The sequence below is a fragment of the Crocodylus porosus genome, unplaced genomic scaffold (assembly GCF_001723895.1).
Source record: "Crocodylus porosus isolate Cpor-Errol unplaced genomic scaffold, CroPor_comp1, whole genome shotgun sequence".
NCBI classification, from domain to species: Eukaryota; Metazoa; Chordata; order Crocodylia; family Crocodylidae; genus Crocodylus; species Crocodylus porosus.
This window is the reverse complement of record NW_017728917.1, coordinates 35,730,261-35,752,139: the sequence shown is the minus strand read 5'-3', so window position 1 is coordinate 35,752,139 and position 21,879 is coordinate 35,730,261. Positions and strand designations below refer to the sequence as shown.

At 44.1% G+C, this 21,879-nt stretch overlaps 1 protein-coding gene across 2 annotated transcripts in view; it reads left to right on the top strand.

Annotated features, from left to right (window-relative positions):
- DNAH1 (dynein axonemal heavy chain 1) overlaps positions 1-21,879 on the top strand; it is a 145,284-nt gene that overhangs the window by 38,749 nt on the left and 84,656 nt on the right. For both annotated transcript variants that reach the window (XM_019537076.1, XM_019537075.1), the window contains exons 21-35: positions 1,200-1,364; positions 2,356-2,477; positions 4,074-4,179; positions 5,204-5,383; positions 7,078-7,218; positions 7,948-8,111; positions 8,735-8,848; positions 10,671-10,859; positions 13,986-14,091; positions 15,265-15,378; positions 18,422-18,571; positions 19,079-19,165; positions 19,426-19,612; positions 20,554-20,645; positions 21,167-21,321. In XM_019537076.1, the coding sequence (XP_019392621.1) occupies positions 1,200-1,364; positions 2,356-2,477; positions 4,074-4,179; positions 5,204-5,383; positions 7,078-7,218; positions 7,948-8,111; positions 8,735-8,848; positions 10,671-10,859; positions 13,986-14,091; positions 15,265-15,378; positions 18,422-18,571; positions 19,079-19,165; positions 19,426-19,612; positions 20,554-20,645; positions 21,167-21,321 (2,072 nt within the window). The remainder of the gene's footprint in view (positions 1-1,199; positions 1,365-2,355; positions 2,478-4,073; positions 4,180-5,203; positions 5,384-7,077; positions 7,219-7,947; positions 8,112-8,734; positions 8,849-10,670; positions 10,860-13,985; positions 14,092-15,264; positions 15,379-18,421; positions 18,572-19,078; positions 19,166-19,425; positions 19,613-20,553; positions 20,646-21,166; positions 21,322-21,879) is intronic.

Here is a 21,879-nt window from a genome sequence, read left to right as displayed (position 1 = left end):
AACAGGGTGCTTTTTACCCCCTCATCCAAGTCACTGATGAAGATGTTGAACAGTGCAGGCCCGAGGACCGAGCCCTGCAGAACCCCACTGCCCACATCCCTCCAGGTCAAAAATGACCCATCCACCACCAGCCAGTTGGTGACCCATTTGACTGTGTGGGTGTCGACACCACATTCCCCCAGTTTTTTAATGAGAATGGGGTGAGAGACAGTATCACCTATTCAGGACTGATTACATGTAATCTGTTGTCTTCCCCTTGTTTCCTGTGCCTCCAGTCAGGTGAAAAGCCCCAGTCTGATTTCAGGAACAGCGTCATGGAGTATGTATTTAAGAGTTCTGCCTTTTCATGGGCACTGACTGTGGCCTGCCCCCGAGTATTCAGTAGGGGTCCCAAAGTGGATCCTGACTTTTTTTCTTGCTCCCTATGTATGTGTAGAAGGACTTTTTGTTGTCTTTTATGTCAGTTGCCATCTTGCTTTCCAAACTAGCTGCTAGCTACGCCACCAGCAGATTGGGGCAGGGGGCTGGGACCTGCCCCTCCCCTGGAGCTCTTTCTAAGCCCTGTGCCCCTGGTTGGGGAGCTAGGGTCAGGAATTCCCTGTTGCTGGGGCAGTGGGACATTGTCCCTGCCCTGGGAGCAGGCAGTGCCTCCCTGGACCCAGGAGACAAGTGTCTCCTGGCCCAGTGCGCCCTGCCAGCCCCTAGGCTAGCATGAGGGCGAACCTGGAGCTCTCCCCAGTGATAGCAGGGACCCATTGCAGGACTGCAGGGAACAGGGTGCAAATCTTCTCCCTAATCCCTAAATACCTGCCTGAAAACCCTTACTGCAGCTTAGTTTACACCAGAGTAAATCTAGGCTGGTGTAAATGCATGTGTAGACATGTTTAGTAACAATAGCTCTAAGTGCTTGATCTTACACATTAAGTCAGTGGGATTTTTCATGTGCAGATGTGAACTGTGCCCATCCATCCTAGTTGGTGTTGATCATTGAGCCAGTCAATGATAGTTACTGTTTAATATTTTTAAATACAGTAGTAATTACCCAGAGCCCATGGTTGTATTTTTTAGTGTTAGGGGTAGAGTTTCAATAGGTGTTTGCCTGTATCTCTAGTCACAGCTCAGTTGTGCATAATTTAAATATTTTAGCCAATGTGCTTATGTAACAGACCTCTTGGCTCAATGACCTGCCTTCCTATCAGGATGTCCTGGAGGAGTGGTTGACATGCCAACGCTCCTGGCTATACCTGGAACCCATCTTTAGCTCAGAGGACATCAATAGACAACTGCCTGTAGAAAGCAAACGCTACCAAACCATGAATAGGGCCTGGAGGACAATCATGAAGAATGCAAATGAAAACCCAAAGGTGGGTGCTTATGTGGCCTGGCTGTATGTTAAGATTGTGGTACATACTTGTATATGGCATACACATATCTATGTCAGAGGGTTGGTCTAGTACGTCATCTGAAGATGAATTGTAACTGAATATTTTTTTCTTTTGGATTTGTTGTCCAGCTGCTTAGATTGTAAATTCTTCAGGGCAGGGACTGGCCTAGTTCAGCCCAAAAGAAAACAGGTGCAGCCATGACGGTTTCCCTAGAGTTATGTTAACTTTCACCAAGGCAGAGTTTGACTCTTGTTTTTCATACAAGCCTTGAAGACACCATAGACATGCACAGCACTGTGTAAAATAATAATGCATTGCTTTTGAAATGCTCTGTTTTCATGAGATGTTTCTAAATGATGCAGAGTCACTAGCCATAGCTCTAATGCTTCTTCAACACACCCTGCCATGGTGAGCTACAGAAATTTGCCCTGGAGATTTCTCAAATCACATCCAGAAATGTGCAGACCCACAACTTGTGATCTGCTTTGGCCTTTACCCATAAAATATCTCCAGATTTGACCCATAAACTATTTCTGTCAAGTGGTTTTGCAGCCTGTCCTGGTCTGGCATGGCTGTCATCCCTCTAACTTGCCCCTTAGTGCCTGATTCCTACTTTCACTCTTTCCTTTCTCTGCGCCACTGCTTCTTTAGCCCTATTCCCTGGTGCTGGCATTGCTGCTCTGCACTCTTCTGCTCCCTGGCCTTCTTCGCCACAGCAGCTCTCTCAGTATTTGTATTCTGTATTTGAACATTGATCATCACAATTTGGTATTTGGAGGAATTCAAGATAGTAATTTTTGTGACCTTCCTAAATGTTACTCCACCAGGTATGCAAGGTAAGATGAAACTGTTTTTGTAAATGAGATTTTTAGCTCTCACCATTCACCTCTCCTTTCAATTCGTTTGTTTTCCCTGCCATGATGTACCTTGTGTACTTGATGCTTTTTGTTTGTGTCCATGTCATTTTCAGGTTATTTCCCTCTGCCCTGAACCCAGACTTCTGGAGAACCTGAGGAAATGTAATAAATTACTGGACCTTGTGCAGAAAGGCCTGAGTGAATACCTGGAGACCAAGAGAGGAGCTTTCCCCAGGTAATCCCACTGGATACCAGGTCCCACTGGATTACACTTCCTGGAACTGTAGGTGTGACATAGAAGATTAGTTCAGTTACATTTGTCAGGAGCCAGTGTATTTTTCGTTTCCATCAGTAGGATAAGACTGTGAAATTGTTGTGAACTTACAGATCTCAGGAAAGGTCCTCCTTATAATGCTGAGTCTTGATGGAGAGAACAACAGAGAGAAAGTAGGGCCAGCTGTGTGAATGTTTCATGGCACAGGATTCAAGCACAAGGCAATCTGCACCTTTGGCATCTAGAAAAGGCATGAGGAAAGAGAAATGAAGTAAAATGAAATACCTTGGATCTTGAGCTCTTTAGGCATAGTATGTACTCCTGTACAAAATAGGTAGGGACCACTGTAATTCAGGCTTCAGGGGATTTCAGGTGAAAGCCTGAAATTTAGTTGTTTCCCTCAAAGCTCTGGAAAATAGCTATTTGGCTGGAAATAGCCTAAAACTGTGGGAGAGGGAGGGTGGGGAAAAGTGTTAAAAAAAACATACCCAAAACAACTTACCTGAAGCATGGAGAAGAAAGGCAGTAGAGCCCTGGAAACTAGGCCTGTGTGAAGCTGCTAGTAGTCACTTCGGATTCAGTTGATTCAGGGGACAGTGATTTGATTTGGTTTGGTGATTTGAATCACTGTCAGGAGATGGGCCTGGCCTGGCTGATTCAGACATTCGGCAGCAGATGAATCCCTGAATCAGATTCAGCTGAATTGATATGAGGCAGTGATTCAAAACTGATGGGGCTCAGTCAGTCAGGTTGTTCGATTCCCCACTTTGGTGGGGAGTTTAAAAGCCCTGCCCAGAGCAGAACAGGCAAGTTTCCCCTGCTCTAGGAGCTATGAACATAGGCATGCTGGGTCCCTGCTCCTACCACCTGGCATGGGATACAGGGTAACCCAGCTGCAGGGGCTTCCCTCTCCCCAGCATGGCTCTCCCAAGCCCTGCTTTGGTTTGCTGCAATGTGGGAGCAGAAGGGAATTTCCCCCTTCCCTTCTCTGTTTTTCTCTGTGCAGAATTCTAAGTGGTGAGCCTTACCTAAAAGTAGTTGTTTAATAAGTCATGAGCTTTGGTTTCTTAAAACAGCTGAAGAACAGCCAGTATGCTGCTGTTCAATGGTAATCAGCTCCATGGCAGGCTCCCTCAGCCAGTCAGAGGTGTGGGAGAGACTGCCCTGAAAAACGCCTGAAATTGTCTCCTACAAGCCTGCAGGAGCCCACTTGCCCCCTACTGGAGTCCGAATTACAGTGGTAAAATAGGTGCAAAATACTACTGTTCTGATCAGGTGTCATTCACACCCACACTGCCATGGTATAAGTGACATCTTCAGGGTAACTGCAACAGAGAACAAGACATGGCTAGTTTATCTTTAACTGAACTACAGTTTCTGCAGCAATGCAAATAATCCCTGGAGACCAGCAGCACACCCTGAAGAATCCTTTTAGCCAAAAACCATTTCTCTCACAATAAATAGTAGTGCCATGAACTGTCAAGTGCCAGCATCAAAACATTAGCAAAAAGCAAAATGAGCTGCTTGTTATTCTGTCTCCCACATATTTATTTTCAGGTTCTACTTCCTTTCGGATGATGAGCTACTAGAGATACTATCTCAGACAAAGGACCCCACTGCCGTGCAGCCTCACCTCCGCAAGTGCTTTGAGAACATTGCACGGGTAGGTAAAAGAAACCATTTCTTCTGTGTCTAGCAGGCAGCAGGTCTTATGGTTGGGACTTATGTGTCATGGGAACCTAGAGATGTTCCTAATACAGGGGGAACATTCATATTTTGCTGTGTGGAAATGAATCTCTTGTTAATCAAGACACTTATGGGGAGGTGGAATTGGGCAGGATGCAAGCCCAGCTGCTTTTGGAAGCCAACATCAAGTTTCTTCAGAGACATCACCATGTGGTACAAATAAAGGTGACTTGATTTGTGTCCTTTCCTGTACTGCATTGAGTAAGTGGGTGGTTGGTGCCTGGCTAGAATGGGTGTCATACTGCTCCCAGTTTCCAAATATCATTACAGCACATCTACATTCTCGGTGGAGAAGTATCCACATTAACACCACCAGAGCTGCTAGCCTTAAAGACAGTCTTAAGGGAAACCAAGAACTAAATGGGCCATAGATACTGAGGCACTCCTTTGCTGATTTAACTGATGTATTATTAAACTTCAGTCTTATCTTATCAGTCTTGTACCTCATATCATCACTGAATTCACACATCAAGGAACAAATCGTACAATTATTAGCTTGGAAATAAGGAAATTTAATTAGCCCATTGGCATCAATAGACGTACCTTGACTTTACTAGTTTTTGAATCAGGGTATCACACTTTTATTTTTAAAACAGAAAACTCAAACCTCAGGGGGGATTATTTTGATGAACAAAATTGAAGGTAAAGAGGTTTTACAGATTCCTAGACACATAGTGAAGATTTTTCATTCTATATGTAATTTGATTCACCTGAGTCAAGTTGTGCTACGGATGAACTCGAATCCCTTGCTGTTAGGTATTCTTCTACTTCATGGAAAGACATGTTAATTTTGCATTTTGATGATTTGTGGTATGCCAAATCCATAACTAATGTAAATTGGTGTACTAATTTACTAATGTAAATTCCTCTCCAGGGAATGCAGGGAGAGATATAAAAGAGGCATGCTCCACTAATGTTTCATGCTTTGCTTTCTCCATTAGCTGCTGTTCCAGGAGGACCTACAGATCACTCACATGTACTCTGCAGAAGGGGAAGAAGTGAAGCTTTTTTCCCCTATTTATCCCACGGGCAATGTGGAGGACTGGTTGCTAGAAGTTGAGAAATCCATGAAGGCCAGTGTGCGGGACAACATTGAGAGATCGATTGAGATTTATCCACATGTGAGATTTCTTCATCTTATTCTGTTCTTCTCCTTTTCACCTTGCTGCCTACTGAAGACATGTAGGTTTATGGGGAAGATTGTAACTACAGCTGTTCACCCACCTAGAAGTGGTTATGGGTAACAGTGTGCTCCAGTAGATTTTTCATATCCTACTGTTTTAAAATATAGCCTTAGATCCTGGTACATGATTCTGTTACTATACCTCACTTTCCAGTTTGCTGCTGCTTTAGGGTAGGTCTCCCCCTTTTAGCTGCTTCTCCAGCTTATAGGTCAGTCAGTCATACTACACAAAGAAGTGATGGTAGTAGTAAGAGCACAGCTTAATCCCAGAAGTCAGTGGAGGTAAAATCAGGGTGAGTCTTTTGTAAAATCTATGCAAGTAGAAAATCTGGATTACAGTTTGGAGGTCATTTGGAAGAAAGGATGACATACGGTAAGACATATTCAAGGAGTGTGAAACAGGAACTAGCTGTGTGGGGGAAGCTGCCTTGGGACTCCACAAGAAGCAGCTTTATTCAATCACCATCTTCTGAGAGGACCCCCTGAAGTCAGCTCTGGTGTGCCTTGACAAGGGGCAGACCTCTAGCTTTGAGATCTGGCTCTTCTCAGTCCCTGGTTATTCCGTGATCTGTATCACCCCCACTTCCATCAACCCCTTTCTGATCAGTTCCTGAAAAGGGGGGTGTTCTTGTTCTTTAATGAGGAGGGGTATCGGAGTGCTGATGTCCCAAACAGCACAGCAGACTATTGTGTCACTCCAGTTCCCTCTGTCCTTCCATGGCCTCCACAGTGTTCTCCCTTGGACTATTCTTTTCTCTCTATTCTGGTCTCCCTGCGACCTTCTCTCTGTCCTGCCTGGGATTACCCTTTCTCCACTCTCTCGCTCTCTCAGAGCCTCATTCATTCTCCACCAACTCCAGGCATCCACACTTGCAACAATACAGTATTAACTTGGTTACAACGCTCACCCAATACAGTGAAACAGAAGGTCATGCAGAACCAATCAGGGAGCAGTCTCTGGCCCCTGCTACTAAGCCCACACTGCCATCTCCCTCTGGGGTAAAATGGCATCTAGGTGTTTTGTTTATAAAAACTATGATAAAGCAAAGCTTCCTCACACTGAACCCCCCTAAAGTGTTCCCCATCAGAACTGCAGCCTAGACCTCAGCCCACTTAACCTCTTTCATCACAGGGCAAACACTTGTTCTGTTTGGCTTCACTAGATTCCCGTTTCAGTTGCATGTTGCAATTTTCCATACAAGTTCTTACTTTGTATTGCCAATTGATCTGTCAGCACTGACAGCATCCACTGTCTGGATATGTGACACTTAAGGGAAGTTTCATTAGGGCAACTGGAGAAAATAGAGGAGTATGGCTAAACAGAAATAAGTATATCTAATGTGGAATTTGGATTAGAGATGCACCATATAGACTAACTGGGTCAGAGATGCATACATTTTTACTCTCAAAAATGTATATATCTCTGATTCATATAGTCTGAAGTCAAGCAGAAGGCAGGGTAGAGATGCATCTTATAGACTAATACAGCTAACTTGATTACCTCTTTGTGATGTGAGCGTGGAACTGGATTGTTGCTGGCTACAGAGCAGAGATAACAAGGTTTGGGGCTGTACAATGAAGATCTTTCATTTCTAATTAGCATGTAATGTGCCTTGTATTATTTTCTTAAAGACGCCACGCCCTACCTGGGTTTTGCAATGGCCTGGTCAGGTGACCATCGCTGGCTGTCAGACATTCTGGACAAAGGAAGTGTCCGAGGCCCTGGAAGCTGGGGATTTGTCCACTAGGCTGTTTCCACAGCTGAGTGCTCAGGTAGGAAAGATGACTGAGTACAGGCAAAGTTTAGATTTCCCTGCACTAAGGTCTGTTCTTATAAAAAATCCTTCTACTTAAAAAATCAGCCAAAAGCCAAAACCTGAGCTATTGATGCAGCTGCATCCTGATAAATGTGTCAAAGTTAGACCAGCAGTTTTGAACAGGCTTGATACTGGTGTGGGAAAGGACTACATTCAAAGGTAGGGGGGGAAATAGCAAGCACATCTTGGATTGCAGTGTCGTTGCCATCTTACCTTAAGTACCCTATGTAATAAGATGTTACCAGTGGTCTTCTCCAAGAACTTGGTCACGCCCTAGCACAGCATGATGGGTGCTAGGTGTAATTCTTCATAACAATGATAACAGACCCTCTACATCTCATTCTAAATCACAGTTCATGATCCCAAATGAAAGCTAACACTTCCTGTCATCTATTGCTTCATGGTCTTTTATGTATTTATCCTTACAACACCCATGCACGGGATGCAAATGGGGAGCTGGGGTATAGAGAAACTAAAACTTTTGTCCAGAGTTGCACAGGTTGTCAGTGGCAGAGTAGGAAATTCAGAGTGGGTCTTCAGTGGCCCAGGCTGGTGCCCAAACCATTGGAACATCCTCCCATTCCTTCTCTTTCCCTCTATCAGTATATTGTAATTAAAGACTAGGAACCAACATGCAAATTTTTTACTGTGCCTGATTCTGATTACCTTTACTTGCCTTGCACAGCTGAGTGATCTGGTAGCCCTTGTGCGAGGAAAGCTGTCTAAGATGCAGCGAGCAGTGCTGTCAGCTCTCATTGTGATCGAAGTCCATGCCAAGGATGTTGCAGCTAAGCTGATTGAAGAGAATGTGATGAGTGTGAATGATTTTGAGTGGATCTCCCAGCTCAGGTAAAGAAAATTAATCATAAATATGGTTTGGATTCACTGGCCGCTATCCATTATCATTACTGATTAGCAGTGTTAGTGATGAGATGTTGTCAGTGTCAGTGACAAGGAGTGTATTTGGTTAATATATCTATGTAGTTGCTTGTCTGCATCATACTATTTAAGGCTTGTAAAGCCAAGTGTTTTGAACATTGTGAAGAGGAGTGTTATAATCTATTGTGTTGTTCTGATTGTCGGGACTGTAACATGATTGATGTTTGTCGTCTGAAGACAGTCATCAAGATAGAGCTAAGTTTTGAGCACTTGTTTGAATTTTACTGAGAACTCTGTAACCCTCACTACTAGAAGTTATGCCCAAGGAGGAGACATAATGCATGATGCTATCACCAAACATTGGTCCAGTGTGAGTCCCAGACATTGCACAGTTTTTCCTGCTTATAATTTTTTTCACTGAACTCAGTAAGGTTAGAATTTTTCTTCAGCTCTTTCTGACTCATTCCTGAGGTGATGCATGGACCTTAGGAGCCTGGAGTGGTATGAAAAAGATTGTAGCCTTTTTATTTATCTCTTTTGTACCTCTGCCAGTACTTGTTCATCTTTAAGATCCCGTTTTCACTCACCATTAGATACTACTGGACAAGGGGTGACCTGTACATCCGAGCAGTGAATGCTGAATTTATCTATGGCTATGAGTATCTGGGAAACAGTGGTCGTCTGGTGATCACACCCCTGACTGACAGGTAAAAAGATTTTGTTCTTTGAATAATAACTAGCTTTGTACAATTGTCTGGCTCTTTCATTTGGGAATCTTAAAACAAAGACATAACTCTGCCAGCCTTACTCAGATAAATAGTATTTCATTACACAAGTAATTCTCAGACTATTTATATAGTAAAGCACTACTCAAGATGGGGAATGAGGTAAATGAGGGGCCCTTTGTGATACACGTTCTAAAAGATTTCTAGCAATTTGTGTCCCCACCAACCAGATAAACTATATCTAGTGAACTGCTCTGAGGCATATAAGCTGTCTGTCTCAGTAACAAAGGGACTGTCCTATTCCTGGTGATTGATTGCGCACCGTTAGATGAGTAAACCAATACCTTGGAAGATGGATGTTTCATAGAAACAGTAATAATGCTTAGCTCTCAGAGGAACCATCTTCCTTAGCTGGAATGAATTTGCAGCAGGATGCATATAAATGTAATAGGGGAACTTAAGACTGGAAGGAACCACCTGAGCCACTAACATGCAGCCCCTGGCAGTTACCAGCAAGCACTTAGTAGCTGTCAAGTCCAGAAGGGCCCATGAGAATGTCTGCTGTTCCCCATTCACATACTATAGCCTTAAAGACCCCCCAACACCATGCAACAAACTAGGATCTTTAACACAAAAAACCTGAAGGTCTTAAGAACTACAACCTGATATGGAAGAGAGCATTAGAGACTAGGCCTGTGTAAAGTGGCTAGTATTAACTTTGGTTTCAGATTCGGCCAATCTGGGGGACAGTGGTTCGATTCGGTGATTCAAATCACTGTCCTGGATCGATTTTTGAGTGAATCTGATTTGGAGATTCAGCTACAGCTCAACTGGGCAAATCTCTGAATTGGCTCCATCCCCCGCCCGCTCTCCCAGCCCCATCAATGGCTGCCTCGCCCAGCCCCAGCTCCCAGCTCTTTGAAAAAAAAAGCCTGGCATTCACCGGCTGCTGCCAGACAGGGGTGTGGGGCGATCCCCACTACCCCACACTGTGTGAGGGGCTCTGTCACGAGCACCCATCCTCCACCCACTCTCGCAGCCCCAGCTCCTGGATCTTTAAAAAAAAAAAAAGACCCCCCCACTCACCAGCTTCTGCCAGGTGGGGGGGCAATCCCTGCTGCCTCCCACTGCTCTATGCTGTGTGGGGGGCACTGCCCCTAGCCCCCAGAAGCCCTGCGGCTTCTGCAGTAGCCAGAGTCTGGGTCTTTTAAAATTTTTTTTTTAAAGAGCGGGGCTGGGCGGGGCAGCCATAGGGGGCTGGGATAGTGAGTAGGGGTCAGGGGGCACTCAGGGGGGCTGGAGGAACACGCAGGGGATGGGGCCTGGCAGGGGTTCCCCCATGGTTCCTTCCCCCCCTCCTCCAGCCTCCCCTTCCCTGCCCCCTACTTACCAGCACAGAGTCCAGGTCCAGCTCCCTGCACCAGTGAGTGGGGACTGCCTGAATCTCCAAAGCTCTCTGAATGTTTTCCAAATTGATTCAGAGAGCTTCAAATCTATTTAGACCTTTTAATTGGTCTCCTGATTTGATTCGGATTCGGATATTCAGCTGCCAAATTGAATCAAATCTCCGAATCGAATCAGCACCCGAAGCTTCACACAGCCCTAGTAGAGACCAAGTATTATTTGAAGTCCCTGTGCACTGTGTTGAATAAGTAAGCCTCTTTGAATATGATTGGCTGGATTTTCAGTGGTCATATTTTCTCCCATTCAAATAAAGCAAGTCACTCTGAGTACTATAATGGGATCTATAATCTTTAAATCTGAGTAGAGGTATTTCTAACTGGTGTTTTATTCATTGCTGTAGATGTTACCTGACACTGACAGGAGCCCTGCACCTAAAATTTGGAGGAGCCCCTGCAGGACCAGCTGGAACAGGCAAAACTGAAACAACTAAAGATCTGGGGAAAGCCCTGGCCATCCAGACAGTAGTGTTTAACTGCTCTGACCAGCTTGACTTCATGGCTATGGGAAAGTTCTTTAAGGGATTAGCCAGGTGCAAACACTATAAATATCATTTTTATAAATATGTTACTATATTTATACAAAATAATTATAAATGATGGACAAATTGCCAGGTGTGAATAGCTAGGAATAGGTGAGGATGTTGATGGTGACAGGGAATAGCTAGGAGCCCTGGTCCAGCAGTCTCGGGAATGACAGGTCTCTCTCTGTAGCATTTTGACTGGATAGGTATTTTGTGGTTCCAGAACAAGTGAAGGATGGAAGTGATGTAAAATGCCCATCGGAAGGAAATAAAGGACATTAGTTATACCAATATAAGGGAACAGCTGAATTCTTGCAAAACAAGATTAAAATGTTTTCCACCAGTTTTCATTTGGAGCTGTTGGCAAATGATACCAGCTTGAATGTTCATGTGTTCCATCCTTTTCATAGTATTTTATATATTAGGCTGGGGTTCCATCTACAAGCCTGTTAATCTTAAAAGGGGAAAATCTGCTGACCAAGATTGTGTAGTTAGGAGAGATTGTCTTAACCCCTGATGGAGCCTTTTTAAAATACCCGGTTTTTGTCTATGTACCAAATAGTGGTAATCACATTATTCCTTTCACTTTTTCATCCAATGAATTCTGATAAAGTTTTGGCAGTTTTTTTGCATGTAGGTTTAATTTGTTCTTTGAACAAATCTAATGGTGAAAACACCTTTCTCATACACAGATGTTTTCTCCTGCACGCTGTGGGCCTGGATCTTATTCCACCTCGGGCATTTTTACATGTGCAAGTGCCACAGTACTGGGTACTTTGAAAAATGAGCGGTGCTGCAACGTTTGCAGTTGTATAAGTGATGAAATGCACGTCAGCATAAAGAAAATTGGTAGCAGTGCCTTTTTGAACTAAAACACCTCGGAGGTGCTTTAGTTCAAAAGTGCACTGCTGCCATTTTCTCCACGCTGACGTGCATTTCACAGCTTTTACACCTCCACGCAGCTCAGCACAGTACACATCAGTGTGCGTGTGGAGCAGACTCAATTAACTGAGTCTGCTCAGAAGCAGTAGATCTCGGGTGCATTGCCGAATAAAAAGGTATGCGTATAAATACCCTAGGTGTCAAAGTAGACTTAGGTGCCTAAGTGCAATTCTAATCTACATTGTTTGAGTCCCTGAAAAGCAATTACTGCCAAAGGTAGGTTGGGGCCCTCTCCTCCTTGCTGCAGTTTTGTAATTCAGTCTTAAGGATAAGGTAATAGTAGAGGTGCACCTATACATCAATCTGATATCAGATCAGTGCTGATATAAAAAAAAAATTGACTGTAATAGAAAATGGCTTTTTTTGCCTGATGTGGCTGATTTAATGTGGCTGATAAATGCCCTATGCATGCGTTCAGCTGCAGCACGTAGGCGATGAGGAGCACAGCCCGGCAGCGTGGAGAGCTGCATCCAGCTGGTAAGTCTGTTGTGGTGGAAGGGGAGGGGGAGGGAAGGGATGTAGGGGGCAGATCAAGGCCTCCACAGTGAGGAAGGGAGTATGGCTGGGGAAGGGGCTGGGGCAAGCACTGCCCAGCAGCAGAGTGGGACACCGGATGGTGCCATGGCTCATCTATGGGGCATGGCGGGGGTCAACTCCTGCTGCTGCACACACCCCAGGGGGGGCATGTGCCACCTGGATCTGCACGGGATGGGGCAGGCTGCTGCTGCAGGATAGGGCTAGGGCTGCGCTGGGCTCATCCTGGCAGGGGTTGAGCTGGGCTGCGCTCAGGGTGTGCGGGGGGTGGAGGCACTGGGAGCAGGGGTTTGGGGGGGTTACAGTGAATTTTGGGGTGCCTGCAGTCCCCCTGGTAGTTCCTCTCCCAGCGCTGCTGCTGCCTGCTGCAAGTGCAGCCCAGCCCAGCCCCTGCTGGGAAGAGCCTGGCGCAGCCCACCTTGCCCTGCACAGATCTGGGGGCACATGCCCTCCATACCCTCCCAGGGTGCGTGCAGTGGTGGGAGCTGCCCCTCCTCCCCATGCCCCTCAGACAAGCCATGGCTCCGTCCTGTGCCCCGCCTTACCCCAGCTGGACAGTGCCTGCCCCAGCCCCACTTCCTCCGTCACTGCGGGGGGCCTCCTGTGCTCCTTCCCTTCCCCCTCCCCTTCCACCACAACAGACTTACCAGCTGCTTTTAAAGCTGCCGGGGTGCGTATCAGAAATCGGATCGGTATCAACCAATATGCCTCAAAAATCAGCTATTGTTATAGGCCCAAAAAATCTTTATCGGTGGACCCCTAGATAATAGTGTGTTAGAAAATAAGTGCATTAATGGATTTTCAGGACTTAAACAGGGTGGAATAGAATTGTACGTAGGCACTTAAATCTACTTAGCTACCTAATAGGTGGAATAGAATCTAGCTCTATATCATGTTATATAAGCTGTGCCCACATTTTGGGTACAGAATAAAATGTTATACAGGCAGTCCTCGACTTACAACGTTTCGAGTTACAATGTTTTGCACTTACAACATTTATAAATTGACACCCTGTTTCAACTTTACAACACCAGTTTCAACTTAAGACGCTTGATCCAATGCAATGCCATGCCAGTGAACAAGTTCGCTGTGTCACTCATTTCCCTGGAGAACATCTGTCCAAACTTCCTTGGACGCTTTCTTTAAGAAAGCAGACAAGACTCCAGAAAAACCTGCAGCCAAGATTCCTGAGAAGACTGCAGTCAAGAACCCTTCAAAAAGTCCAGCAGAGTCACCTCAAAGAAGTCCTTCTAAATCAATATGATTGCTATTTACAATATAAATATATTAATGTAGCTATATTACTGATGTATAAATGACCCGAATACAAAATTCTGGGTTATTTTTGGTGAAAATAGGGTATCAGGCCTCGGTTCAGGAACCAATCCCCCATTTATAACATTGTTTCTTATGAGAAAATTGGTTCTGAGTTGCAACGTTTCTACTTAAGACACGGTTTTCAGGAAATAATTGTGTCATAAGCCTGAGGACTGCCTACATTGACATCCCTTTCAAACTCAACTCTGCGTTGTGCTGTTTTTATTAGGCTGCTTGCACTATTATCTCCCCCATTGTGAGAATGCTGAGAACTATTAGATTCATTTCTTGTTTCTTTCATAGTGTCCCTCACGCTGCTCTCATTTTCCCTTCCTTGTTTAGCTCTGGAGCATGGGCTTGCTTTGATGAATTTAACCGCATTGATATTGAAGTGCTGTCTGTAGTTGCTCAACAGATCACGACCATTCAGAAGGCCCAGCAGCAAAGGGTGAGTCAAGGATATGAGCAAATAAAGAGATGGGTTATCTAGACACTGATAGTGTCCTAACTCTTGGTGTGCCTGTAGTACAATCCAAACCTCCTGTTGCAACTTGCATAGATGTAGCCACACTATCTTCAAATTGGCTAGCTTAGGTACGAACAGGACTATAATTGCAACAGCCAAAAGTGTGGGGTAGCCAACTGATTACTGACCCATGTCCTGGTGGATTTTGAAGCCTCTTCTCCACTCTCAGTTGTTGCAGATTATGCTTAAACTTGAGCTATCTAATTTAATACTCATTCAGATATGTTTGTAAGCTGCAGCCACATTTCTGGTTATAGTGTGGCCATAACCTTTTTCCTGTACTTTTTTCCACTATTTGATTCTAATCCTAGACACTTGCTGATAGACAAAAATACCGTTATGCCTGTTTTCTTGCACTGTGATATGTAAAGTAAAATGTACCATTGTGACTAAGCAGAAACCAGGATTATTGCTTGATTGCTTATATATAACAGAGGGAATTATCTTTGAACCTTGAGGTATTCACAAAATCGTGTGTGTGAGAGCACATGCATACACATGTGCGTCATGCTTACTAGACGTTGGTGTTAGCTCCTGACAGAGACATAGCTGTCAGTTATTCTAACAGCCAGTCTCTGTTTTGCTCCTGTAGGGATTGATAAAGGTTAAGTCCTGAAGCTCCTTGACTTTGGCTTACCATCAGAAACTTGCTTTCAGTGAGTTCTGCTGTACTTCTTTATCCACCATCTGAAATCACCACCCACAAGTGTTCTTAAAAGGGATTTAGGTTTCTTTTCTTGCCTTATCTTACACAAATTAATTCAGTCCCCAATTCACATACTGAATAAATCTGAAGGTGTCTGTTTACAGCTGGAGGGTTAGAAGCCTCTTTGTGATCAAAAGAAATATCGTAAATGATCAGTAAATCCATGTAAGAACCTGCTTTCTTAAAGGTAGGAGAAGTCCCGTTTGTAAGCCTGCATTCCTGGATGGAAGCCAGATCTTGTCATCCATATCAGTGGGGTGACCTGTCACTGTCCAATTTAAAATCAGAGGAGAAGGGCTTTTTCCCCCTATGGGATACTGATTCTGCCACCTGCTCATTTGACTCTAGAGAACTTATCTTTGTCATTTTAGAATGGTCATGTTTTCTAGGTGGACCGTTTCATGTTTGAAGGAACTGAGATCCCACTGGTCCCATCCTGTGCAGTTTTCATCACCATGAACCCTGGATATGCTGGACGCACTGAATTACCTGATAATCTAAAAGTAAGTAAACTTCATTAGATATTAGGGATGACTTCACTAACATAAAGCGGAAGTGGTCAGTGGTCAGTGGTCAGTATCCTAGCTTTGGTTATTGGAAACCTGGGTTCAAGTTCCTGCTGTACCACAGACTTCCTTATAAGTCATTTATAATAGTACTGCCTTATCTCGCAGGGGTGCTGAAAGGGTGATTATGAGGTGTTCAAATATGGACCTGTGTCTTTAATGTAGGGACCGAAGATATCTAGAAATATCATTGTTAATGAAAAACCAGTATTCTGTACCACCTGTCCCCACCTCATGTAGTTGGACTTAGTTGTCCATCTGGGATTGTGGTAAGTCACAGATGTTAAACACAGAGATTTAACGCCTTAGGAGACCTTATATTAACAGGGAAAGCCTGTGACTGTTGTTGATGTCAGTTCCTTATGGGCCAGTACCTTTTACACCACTGCTCTGCCAGTGTGTATATGTCATGATACATGCATGACAGTAACACTGGTGTTAACTGGTCTTTCCAGCTCCACCCTGCAATACCATGACATAGCAGCCATGAGAACTGAGCCACTCTCTGGGACTGGTCTGTTTTTTGCTGGGATATGGCTTGAAAAATACATGGGGATGCTCGAGATGCAATAAGAAAAATGCCATGTAGACATGAATGTCCAGGCCTGGGCTTCCAAAGTGCCATATGATTCTGGGGAGCCAGAAACCTGAATGCACTGAGTGCCTGTGCCATGGAAGTTTGGGTAGTTAGGTAGAGTATCTCAAGGTGGGCTCCCAAAAAACCGAGGTACCTGAAATCTCTTGGTCCATCACAGCTAGCTTCTTTGGATACCATAAACCTGCTCTAAGCTGACCTTGGACTGGCTGGCTGGTTGTAGGGTACGCTCACAGTACAGATACTTCAAAAATACTTTCCTTTCGCATCTATAGTTAGTGCATTTGATCTGATGTTATTGGGAGTACCTGTCCTGAAACTCCATTAATGCCATTTTATGCTGTGCTTATTCGGAAGAGAATGACACTTGTTAGAATTAAATTTAGCTGTTAAAGCTATGGATTGTGCCAAATTTGAGTCTAGATTCACTGAATAAATAAATAATTTCCTCTCTTCTGTACGGCCTGATGCCCAATAGGGATTTACCCCAAGAGAGAGCAGACAGTTTTGCAGCTGCTGCTTTACTTTAGGATTTCCATGTGCAGATGGAGAAGGACAGATGTCAGTGGTGGTTGGAAATCCACAGGAGCCTACTCTATGCAGACTGCTGGGCGAACTGAAATTATCATGTTCTTTGGCTTTCCTGGCCATAGATTTCATAGACATTAGGGCTGAAAGGGACCTTGCAAGATTGTCTGGTCCAGTCCCCTCCCCAGAGGGCAGGAAGTCAGCTGGGGTCAGATGACCCCAGCAAGGTAATTATCCAAACACTTCTTGAAGATGTCTAGGGTAGGTGCTTGCACCACTTCTGGGAGGAGTCTATTTCAGAATCTAGAGACTCAGACTGTAAAGAAGTTCTTCCTTATGTCCAGTCTAAAATGTTCTTCCAGCAGTTTGAGACCATTGCACCTTGTTTTTCTTAGGGGAGCCCTGGTGAACAGACATTCTCCCAGATCTTGTTGTACACATCTGATATATTTATAGGCTGTCAACAAGTCCACACTGAGCCTACGCTTTTCCAAGCTGAAGAGTCCTGTGCTTCTCAGCCTTTCCTCATAAGGCCTGCTCTCTTGACTTCTGATCATGCACGTGGCTCTCCTCTGGACTTTTTCAAGTTTCTCCACATCCTTTTTAAAATGTGGGGCCCAAAATTGGATGCAGTGCTCCAGCTGTGGCCTCACCAAGGCTGAATAAAGCAGAAGAATGACATCTTGGATTTTGTTTGAGATGCATGCAAACCAAGGTTTTATTTACTTTGCTGGCTGCAGTCTCTCACTGGTTGTTCATATTCATCTTGTGGTCAGTCATGACCCCCAAATCCCTTTTGGACATAGTGCTAGAGAGTGAAGCACTGCCAAGCCTATAGGTATGATATGGGTTTTTTCTTCCTAGGTGGAACACCTTGCATTTCTCTATGTTGAAAGTTATCAGGTTTATATCTGCCCACTTTGTAGCCTATCCAGGTCAGGCTGTATCCCCAGCATATCCTCCAGTGTAACCACACTTCCCTATAGTTTGGTGCCATCCGCGAGGCTGCAGTTCTCCAGTTTTGCCATGAGGACATCATGGGAGACCAAATCAGAGGCTTTTTTGAAATTCAAGTATATGACTTCAACCTCTACTCCCCTGTCCAGATGACATGTCCCCTGGTCATAGAAGGAGATGAGGTTGGTCAGGCATGATCTACCCGTAGTGAAGCTGTGTTGGCTGTCTCTCAGAATGACAACTTCCCTTTCATTAGAATCATACACCATTTGAATGGTATGGATCTTCTGACTGTCTCCTGGTTTCTTTATGCTACAGCAGTCTATGCCTCAGGACAGCCAGCTTATACCCCAGTGCATCTCTGAGCAAGAATCCTCTTAGAACAGTGTAGCCAGTGGGTGTGTCTACACATATATTAATGCAGTGTAGTTACTGTGCATTAAGTTTAGTACTTGGATAATGAAGTAGTAAATCAATGCACAGTAACTTGTGCTGCTGCACAGGAGTGCTGGTGCATGGGGGGTTTTCGGACACTAAGTGTGCAGTAGCATATTAGTATGGTTTTGCCTGGCCTGCTACTGCACAGTTAGTGTCTTGTGTAGATACATCCACTATTACTTAAAAAATAGACAACCCAGTAGTACTACCAGTCAATGCAATGGGCTATTTGGTGATTTCACCATGTCCTTATCACAAGAGTTAGGCTAGTGTACTCTTAGTAGGATAAAGTCTCATCTGTAAGCAAATACTGAGATTGTGAGAGGTCCAAGAGATACACCTAGGCTGGACTCCACAAACTGCAGGCTTCAAGCAGATCATATACCATTCTAGACCTGCTAGAAAAAGAAACAGGGAGTGAGCTGGTGGTGATTCCTGTCGTGATGATATTGTATGTTGCAGGCTCTCTTCCGTCCTGTGGCTATGATGGTTCCAGACTACTCCATGATTGCTGAGATCTCGCTCTACTCCTTTGGATTTAATGAAGCCAAGGTGCTTGCAAAGAAGATCACCACGACATTCAAATTGTCTTCAGAACAGCTCAGCACCCAAGTCAGTAACTTTCTACCGTCTAACCTTTTCTAAAATGGTTGTGGGGAGGGATTCCTCCTGCTGCTACTAGAATATTCAAGTGCATCTGTGAATTCTGACACCACAGCAGCTTTATCCTGTAGGCTCTCAAGCCTGTGTGCACAATCCTGTCCAGAGCCATCCTTCATCCACCTTATTCTTCTTTTAACGTTACTTTTCATCCTGTTGTGACCCAGGAGTGTCTAACAGTATAGCGTTATCTACTTTATATTGGACAGTTGGGTTAGAAAGCAGTTCCTACAGTTCCTTCTTTCATGCAGTCTAACAAAGTTCATGCAATAAAGACTAAATATTTAAAGGAGAGATGGCTTTTCTAGCTTACCAAGCAAATCAGTGGGGTGGGAAGACAACCATTCCAAGAAAAAAAAATCCTCTTTTCCACTTGCCCTAAAGCTTGAGATGGCAGGTTTGCTGTTCCAGGGTGATGTTCTAGCATCTGATTGATCTGTTTCCTCCATGCTATTCTAGGATCACTATGACTTTGGAATGAGAGCTGTGAAGACTGTGATCTCAGCTGCTGGCAACCTGAAGAGAGAGAATCCTACTATGAATGAGGCAAGTACACTCTTACTTCACCCATAATTGATCTACCTCCATTGTTCTCTAGTTACCCACAGCTATTATGGCAAGTCACCATGGAAATTCTCCAGGGCTTGTGGATGAAGTAACTGAGAAAAAGCAAACAAAATAGGCATGACTTCTGTACTGGAGAAGTTCCAGGCAGGCCATGTGTGACAGATGTGATGAGTGTCTTGCAGAAAGCTGCAAGCTGAGGTACAGAGCTTGCTTAAATATTTGTTCTTAATTCTTTGCAGGAGCTGATCTGCCTGAGGGCCATCCGGGATGTTAATGTGCCAAAATTCCTCCAAGATGACCTCAAGCTATTCAATGGTATTGTCTCTGACCTGTTTCCGAGGATCAAAGAGGAACCTATTGACTATGGCATCCTGGAGAAAGCAATACGCAAATCATGCATCAAAGACAACCTGAAGGATGTAGATGGTAAGTAGAAAAAATCTTAAAGGTCAGTGCAAAACAAACTAAAGCCCTTTTGTGTGTGTATATTGTTCCTTTTTTGGCATGTAGACACAGCTTCAGCAACACTTTTTGCTGCTGGCCTTTTCAGGCAAAAATATCATGCCCTGACTTCTCTCATAGAGAACTTGAGCAATCTTTGGAGGACTTCAAAGTTAAAGTCAGTGTAACAGCACAGCCAGTCTCAGATAGCGTATAGGATATTGAATCTTTTAGGGAAGCCGCCTCCTCCAATTTCAGTCTTCAGCTATGATGTCATGAATCAGAGCCTCTAAAAATTCTGAGAGGCCTGTAGTAAAATACAGTAAGCCAGGACCTGGCATTTGAAATGCCCAGTAGAAGTTAGAAATTTAAATGAAACACATTTGGAGGCAGTCCTTGCACATCATAAAGAGGGAGTTAAAAGCATCGATTTTATTTGAGTTTTTTGCTGTCGATGATTTCAGAAGCGCTCTTTATTCAGTGCTATACTGTTCAGGAGTGGAGTGATGAACAGTGAAATGAAAGTATCCCATATAGAATGTGATGTCACTTCTTGTTGTTGTTATAGAGCATATCACCTCTTGAAATAAAGGTAGTAAGGTATTTCGAGGCTGAATTTTTCTGTATAATAGCTATGACTGACAGAACTAACAATTATGTTTTACCATCCAGAACCAACATAATTTTATGTCCCATCCTTATAATTAAGGGTGGGCCTAGTCCTCTTGTATTAAATGTCAGCCGCTCATTTGCTAAGGATAAGTGCAACTCACAAATTTTCCTGGACTGCAGCCACAGTAATTATAAGCCAGTAAAACAACCCTAGCTTCTAAGGCATGGGCTGCTAGGCCATTGCTCTGTCAGATGGAGTGTGTGGCTGCTTTCTGATCTTCAGGAAAGTGAAATGGATTCTTGTTTCTTCTCAGGTTTTGTGACAAAATGTATCCAGCTGTATGAAACCACTGTGGTCCGCCATGGCCTCATGCTGGTAGGGCCAACTGGATCTGGGAAAACAAAGGTAAGGGAGACTGAGACACTGCACTGGATACAGTGTTTTAATATCTTGCTTGCATTTGAAAGGGAACTCAGAGCAGAGGGCTGAACTTTTCATGAAACTCTAATGCTATACCATTTGCAGCCTTCTGGCAAATAGAAGCTATGAACATGAGAGGCTTTTGTTTTGCCTTTAGATGTGGAGAAGAACCTGATTTTGTCTCCTGCTCTTTAAGATTGTGAGCATTAAGACTGCTGCCTAAACTGAGTACCATGCAAGAATCAGGGGGTTCAACTTTTGCTTCTGTGTTGGGGTGTCTCCATATATTTCATCTGTTTTGTACTGGAGATTTTATTTCCTTCTCTCTGCTTCTGTTAGCGTCTTCTTTCTTTCTTGGCAGCCCATGTTGTTGGCCTCGTGCAGCTTTTGTGCAAAATCTTTCTTTCTGTCTCCTTCCTTGAACTGATCATTATGAGTTTATGTTCCCTTTTCTTCACTGTTATAGAGCTGTTGTGTTTAATTCCCTTGCCCTCCTGTCTCTGCAGTGTTACAAAGTTCTGGCAGCTGCCATGACATCACTAAAAGGTCAACCTTCAGCCAGCGGTGGGAATTATGAAGCAGTCAACTACTTCATACTGAATCCAAAATCCATCACTATGGGCCAGCTTTATGGAGAATTTGATTTACTAACACATGAGTGGTAAAGGACAAAACCCGCTCTCTTCCTCTCCTTGTGATCTAGGGCTAGGAACCCTCTAAGATAAAACATCTTAAAGGGCTTTCCTTCCTTTATTGGCAGGCATGAATAGTCTTTTGTGCTGTATGAATGTGGGTTGTGCTGATATTTTTATGTAATTAGGAGACGATTTTCAGAGGTGCAGAGAGGTATTAGTCTGTTGATTCTTAGGAGCAAAGCTCCCAGGAACTGCAAATAACTGCCCTTTGGTTTATCTTAGCTATTATCCAGTTTCTCATTCTGTACACCCCTCTGATGGGCCATCTCCCCTCTCAATAGCCCATTACTGCTCAGAAATCCACTGGAGCCAGCTCAGGAGGGCTCTGTGGATTCCTAGACATCCCCAGACCATAGAGTGAGAGTCACCACCTTATTGTCTCCTTCCTGTTATGCCAGCTAGATGCTTAGGAGCAAAGCTGAGGAATGAACAATTCATAAAATCATGAAAACCAATAAAAAAGAGCTCTGAGAAAAGCTAAAGCAAATAAATATTTCTTATGCTGTGCCCCAAAACTGACTAGA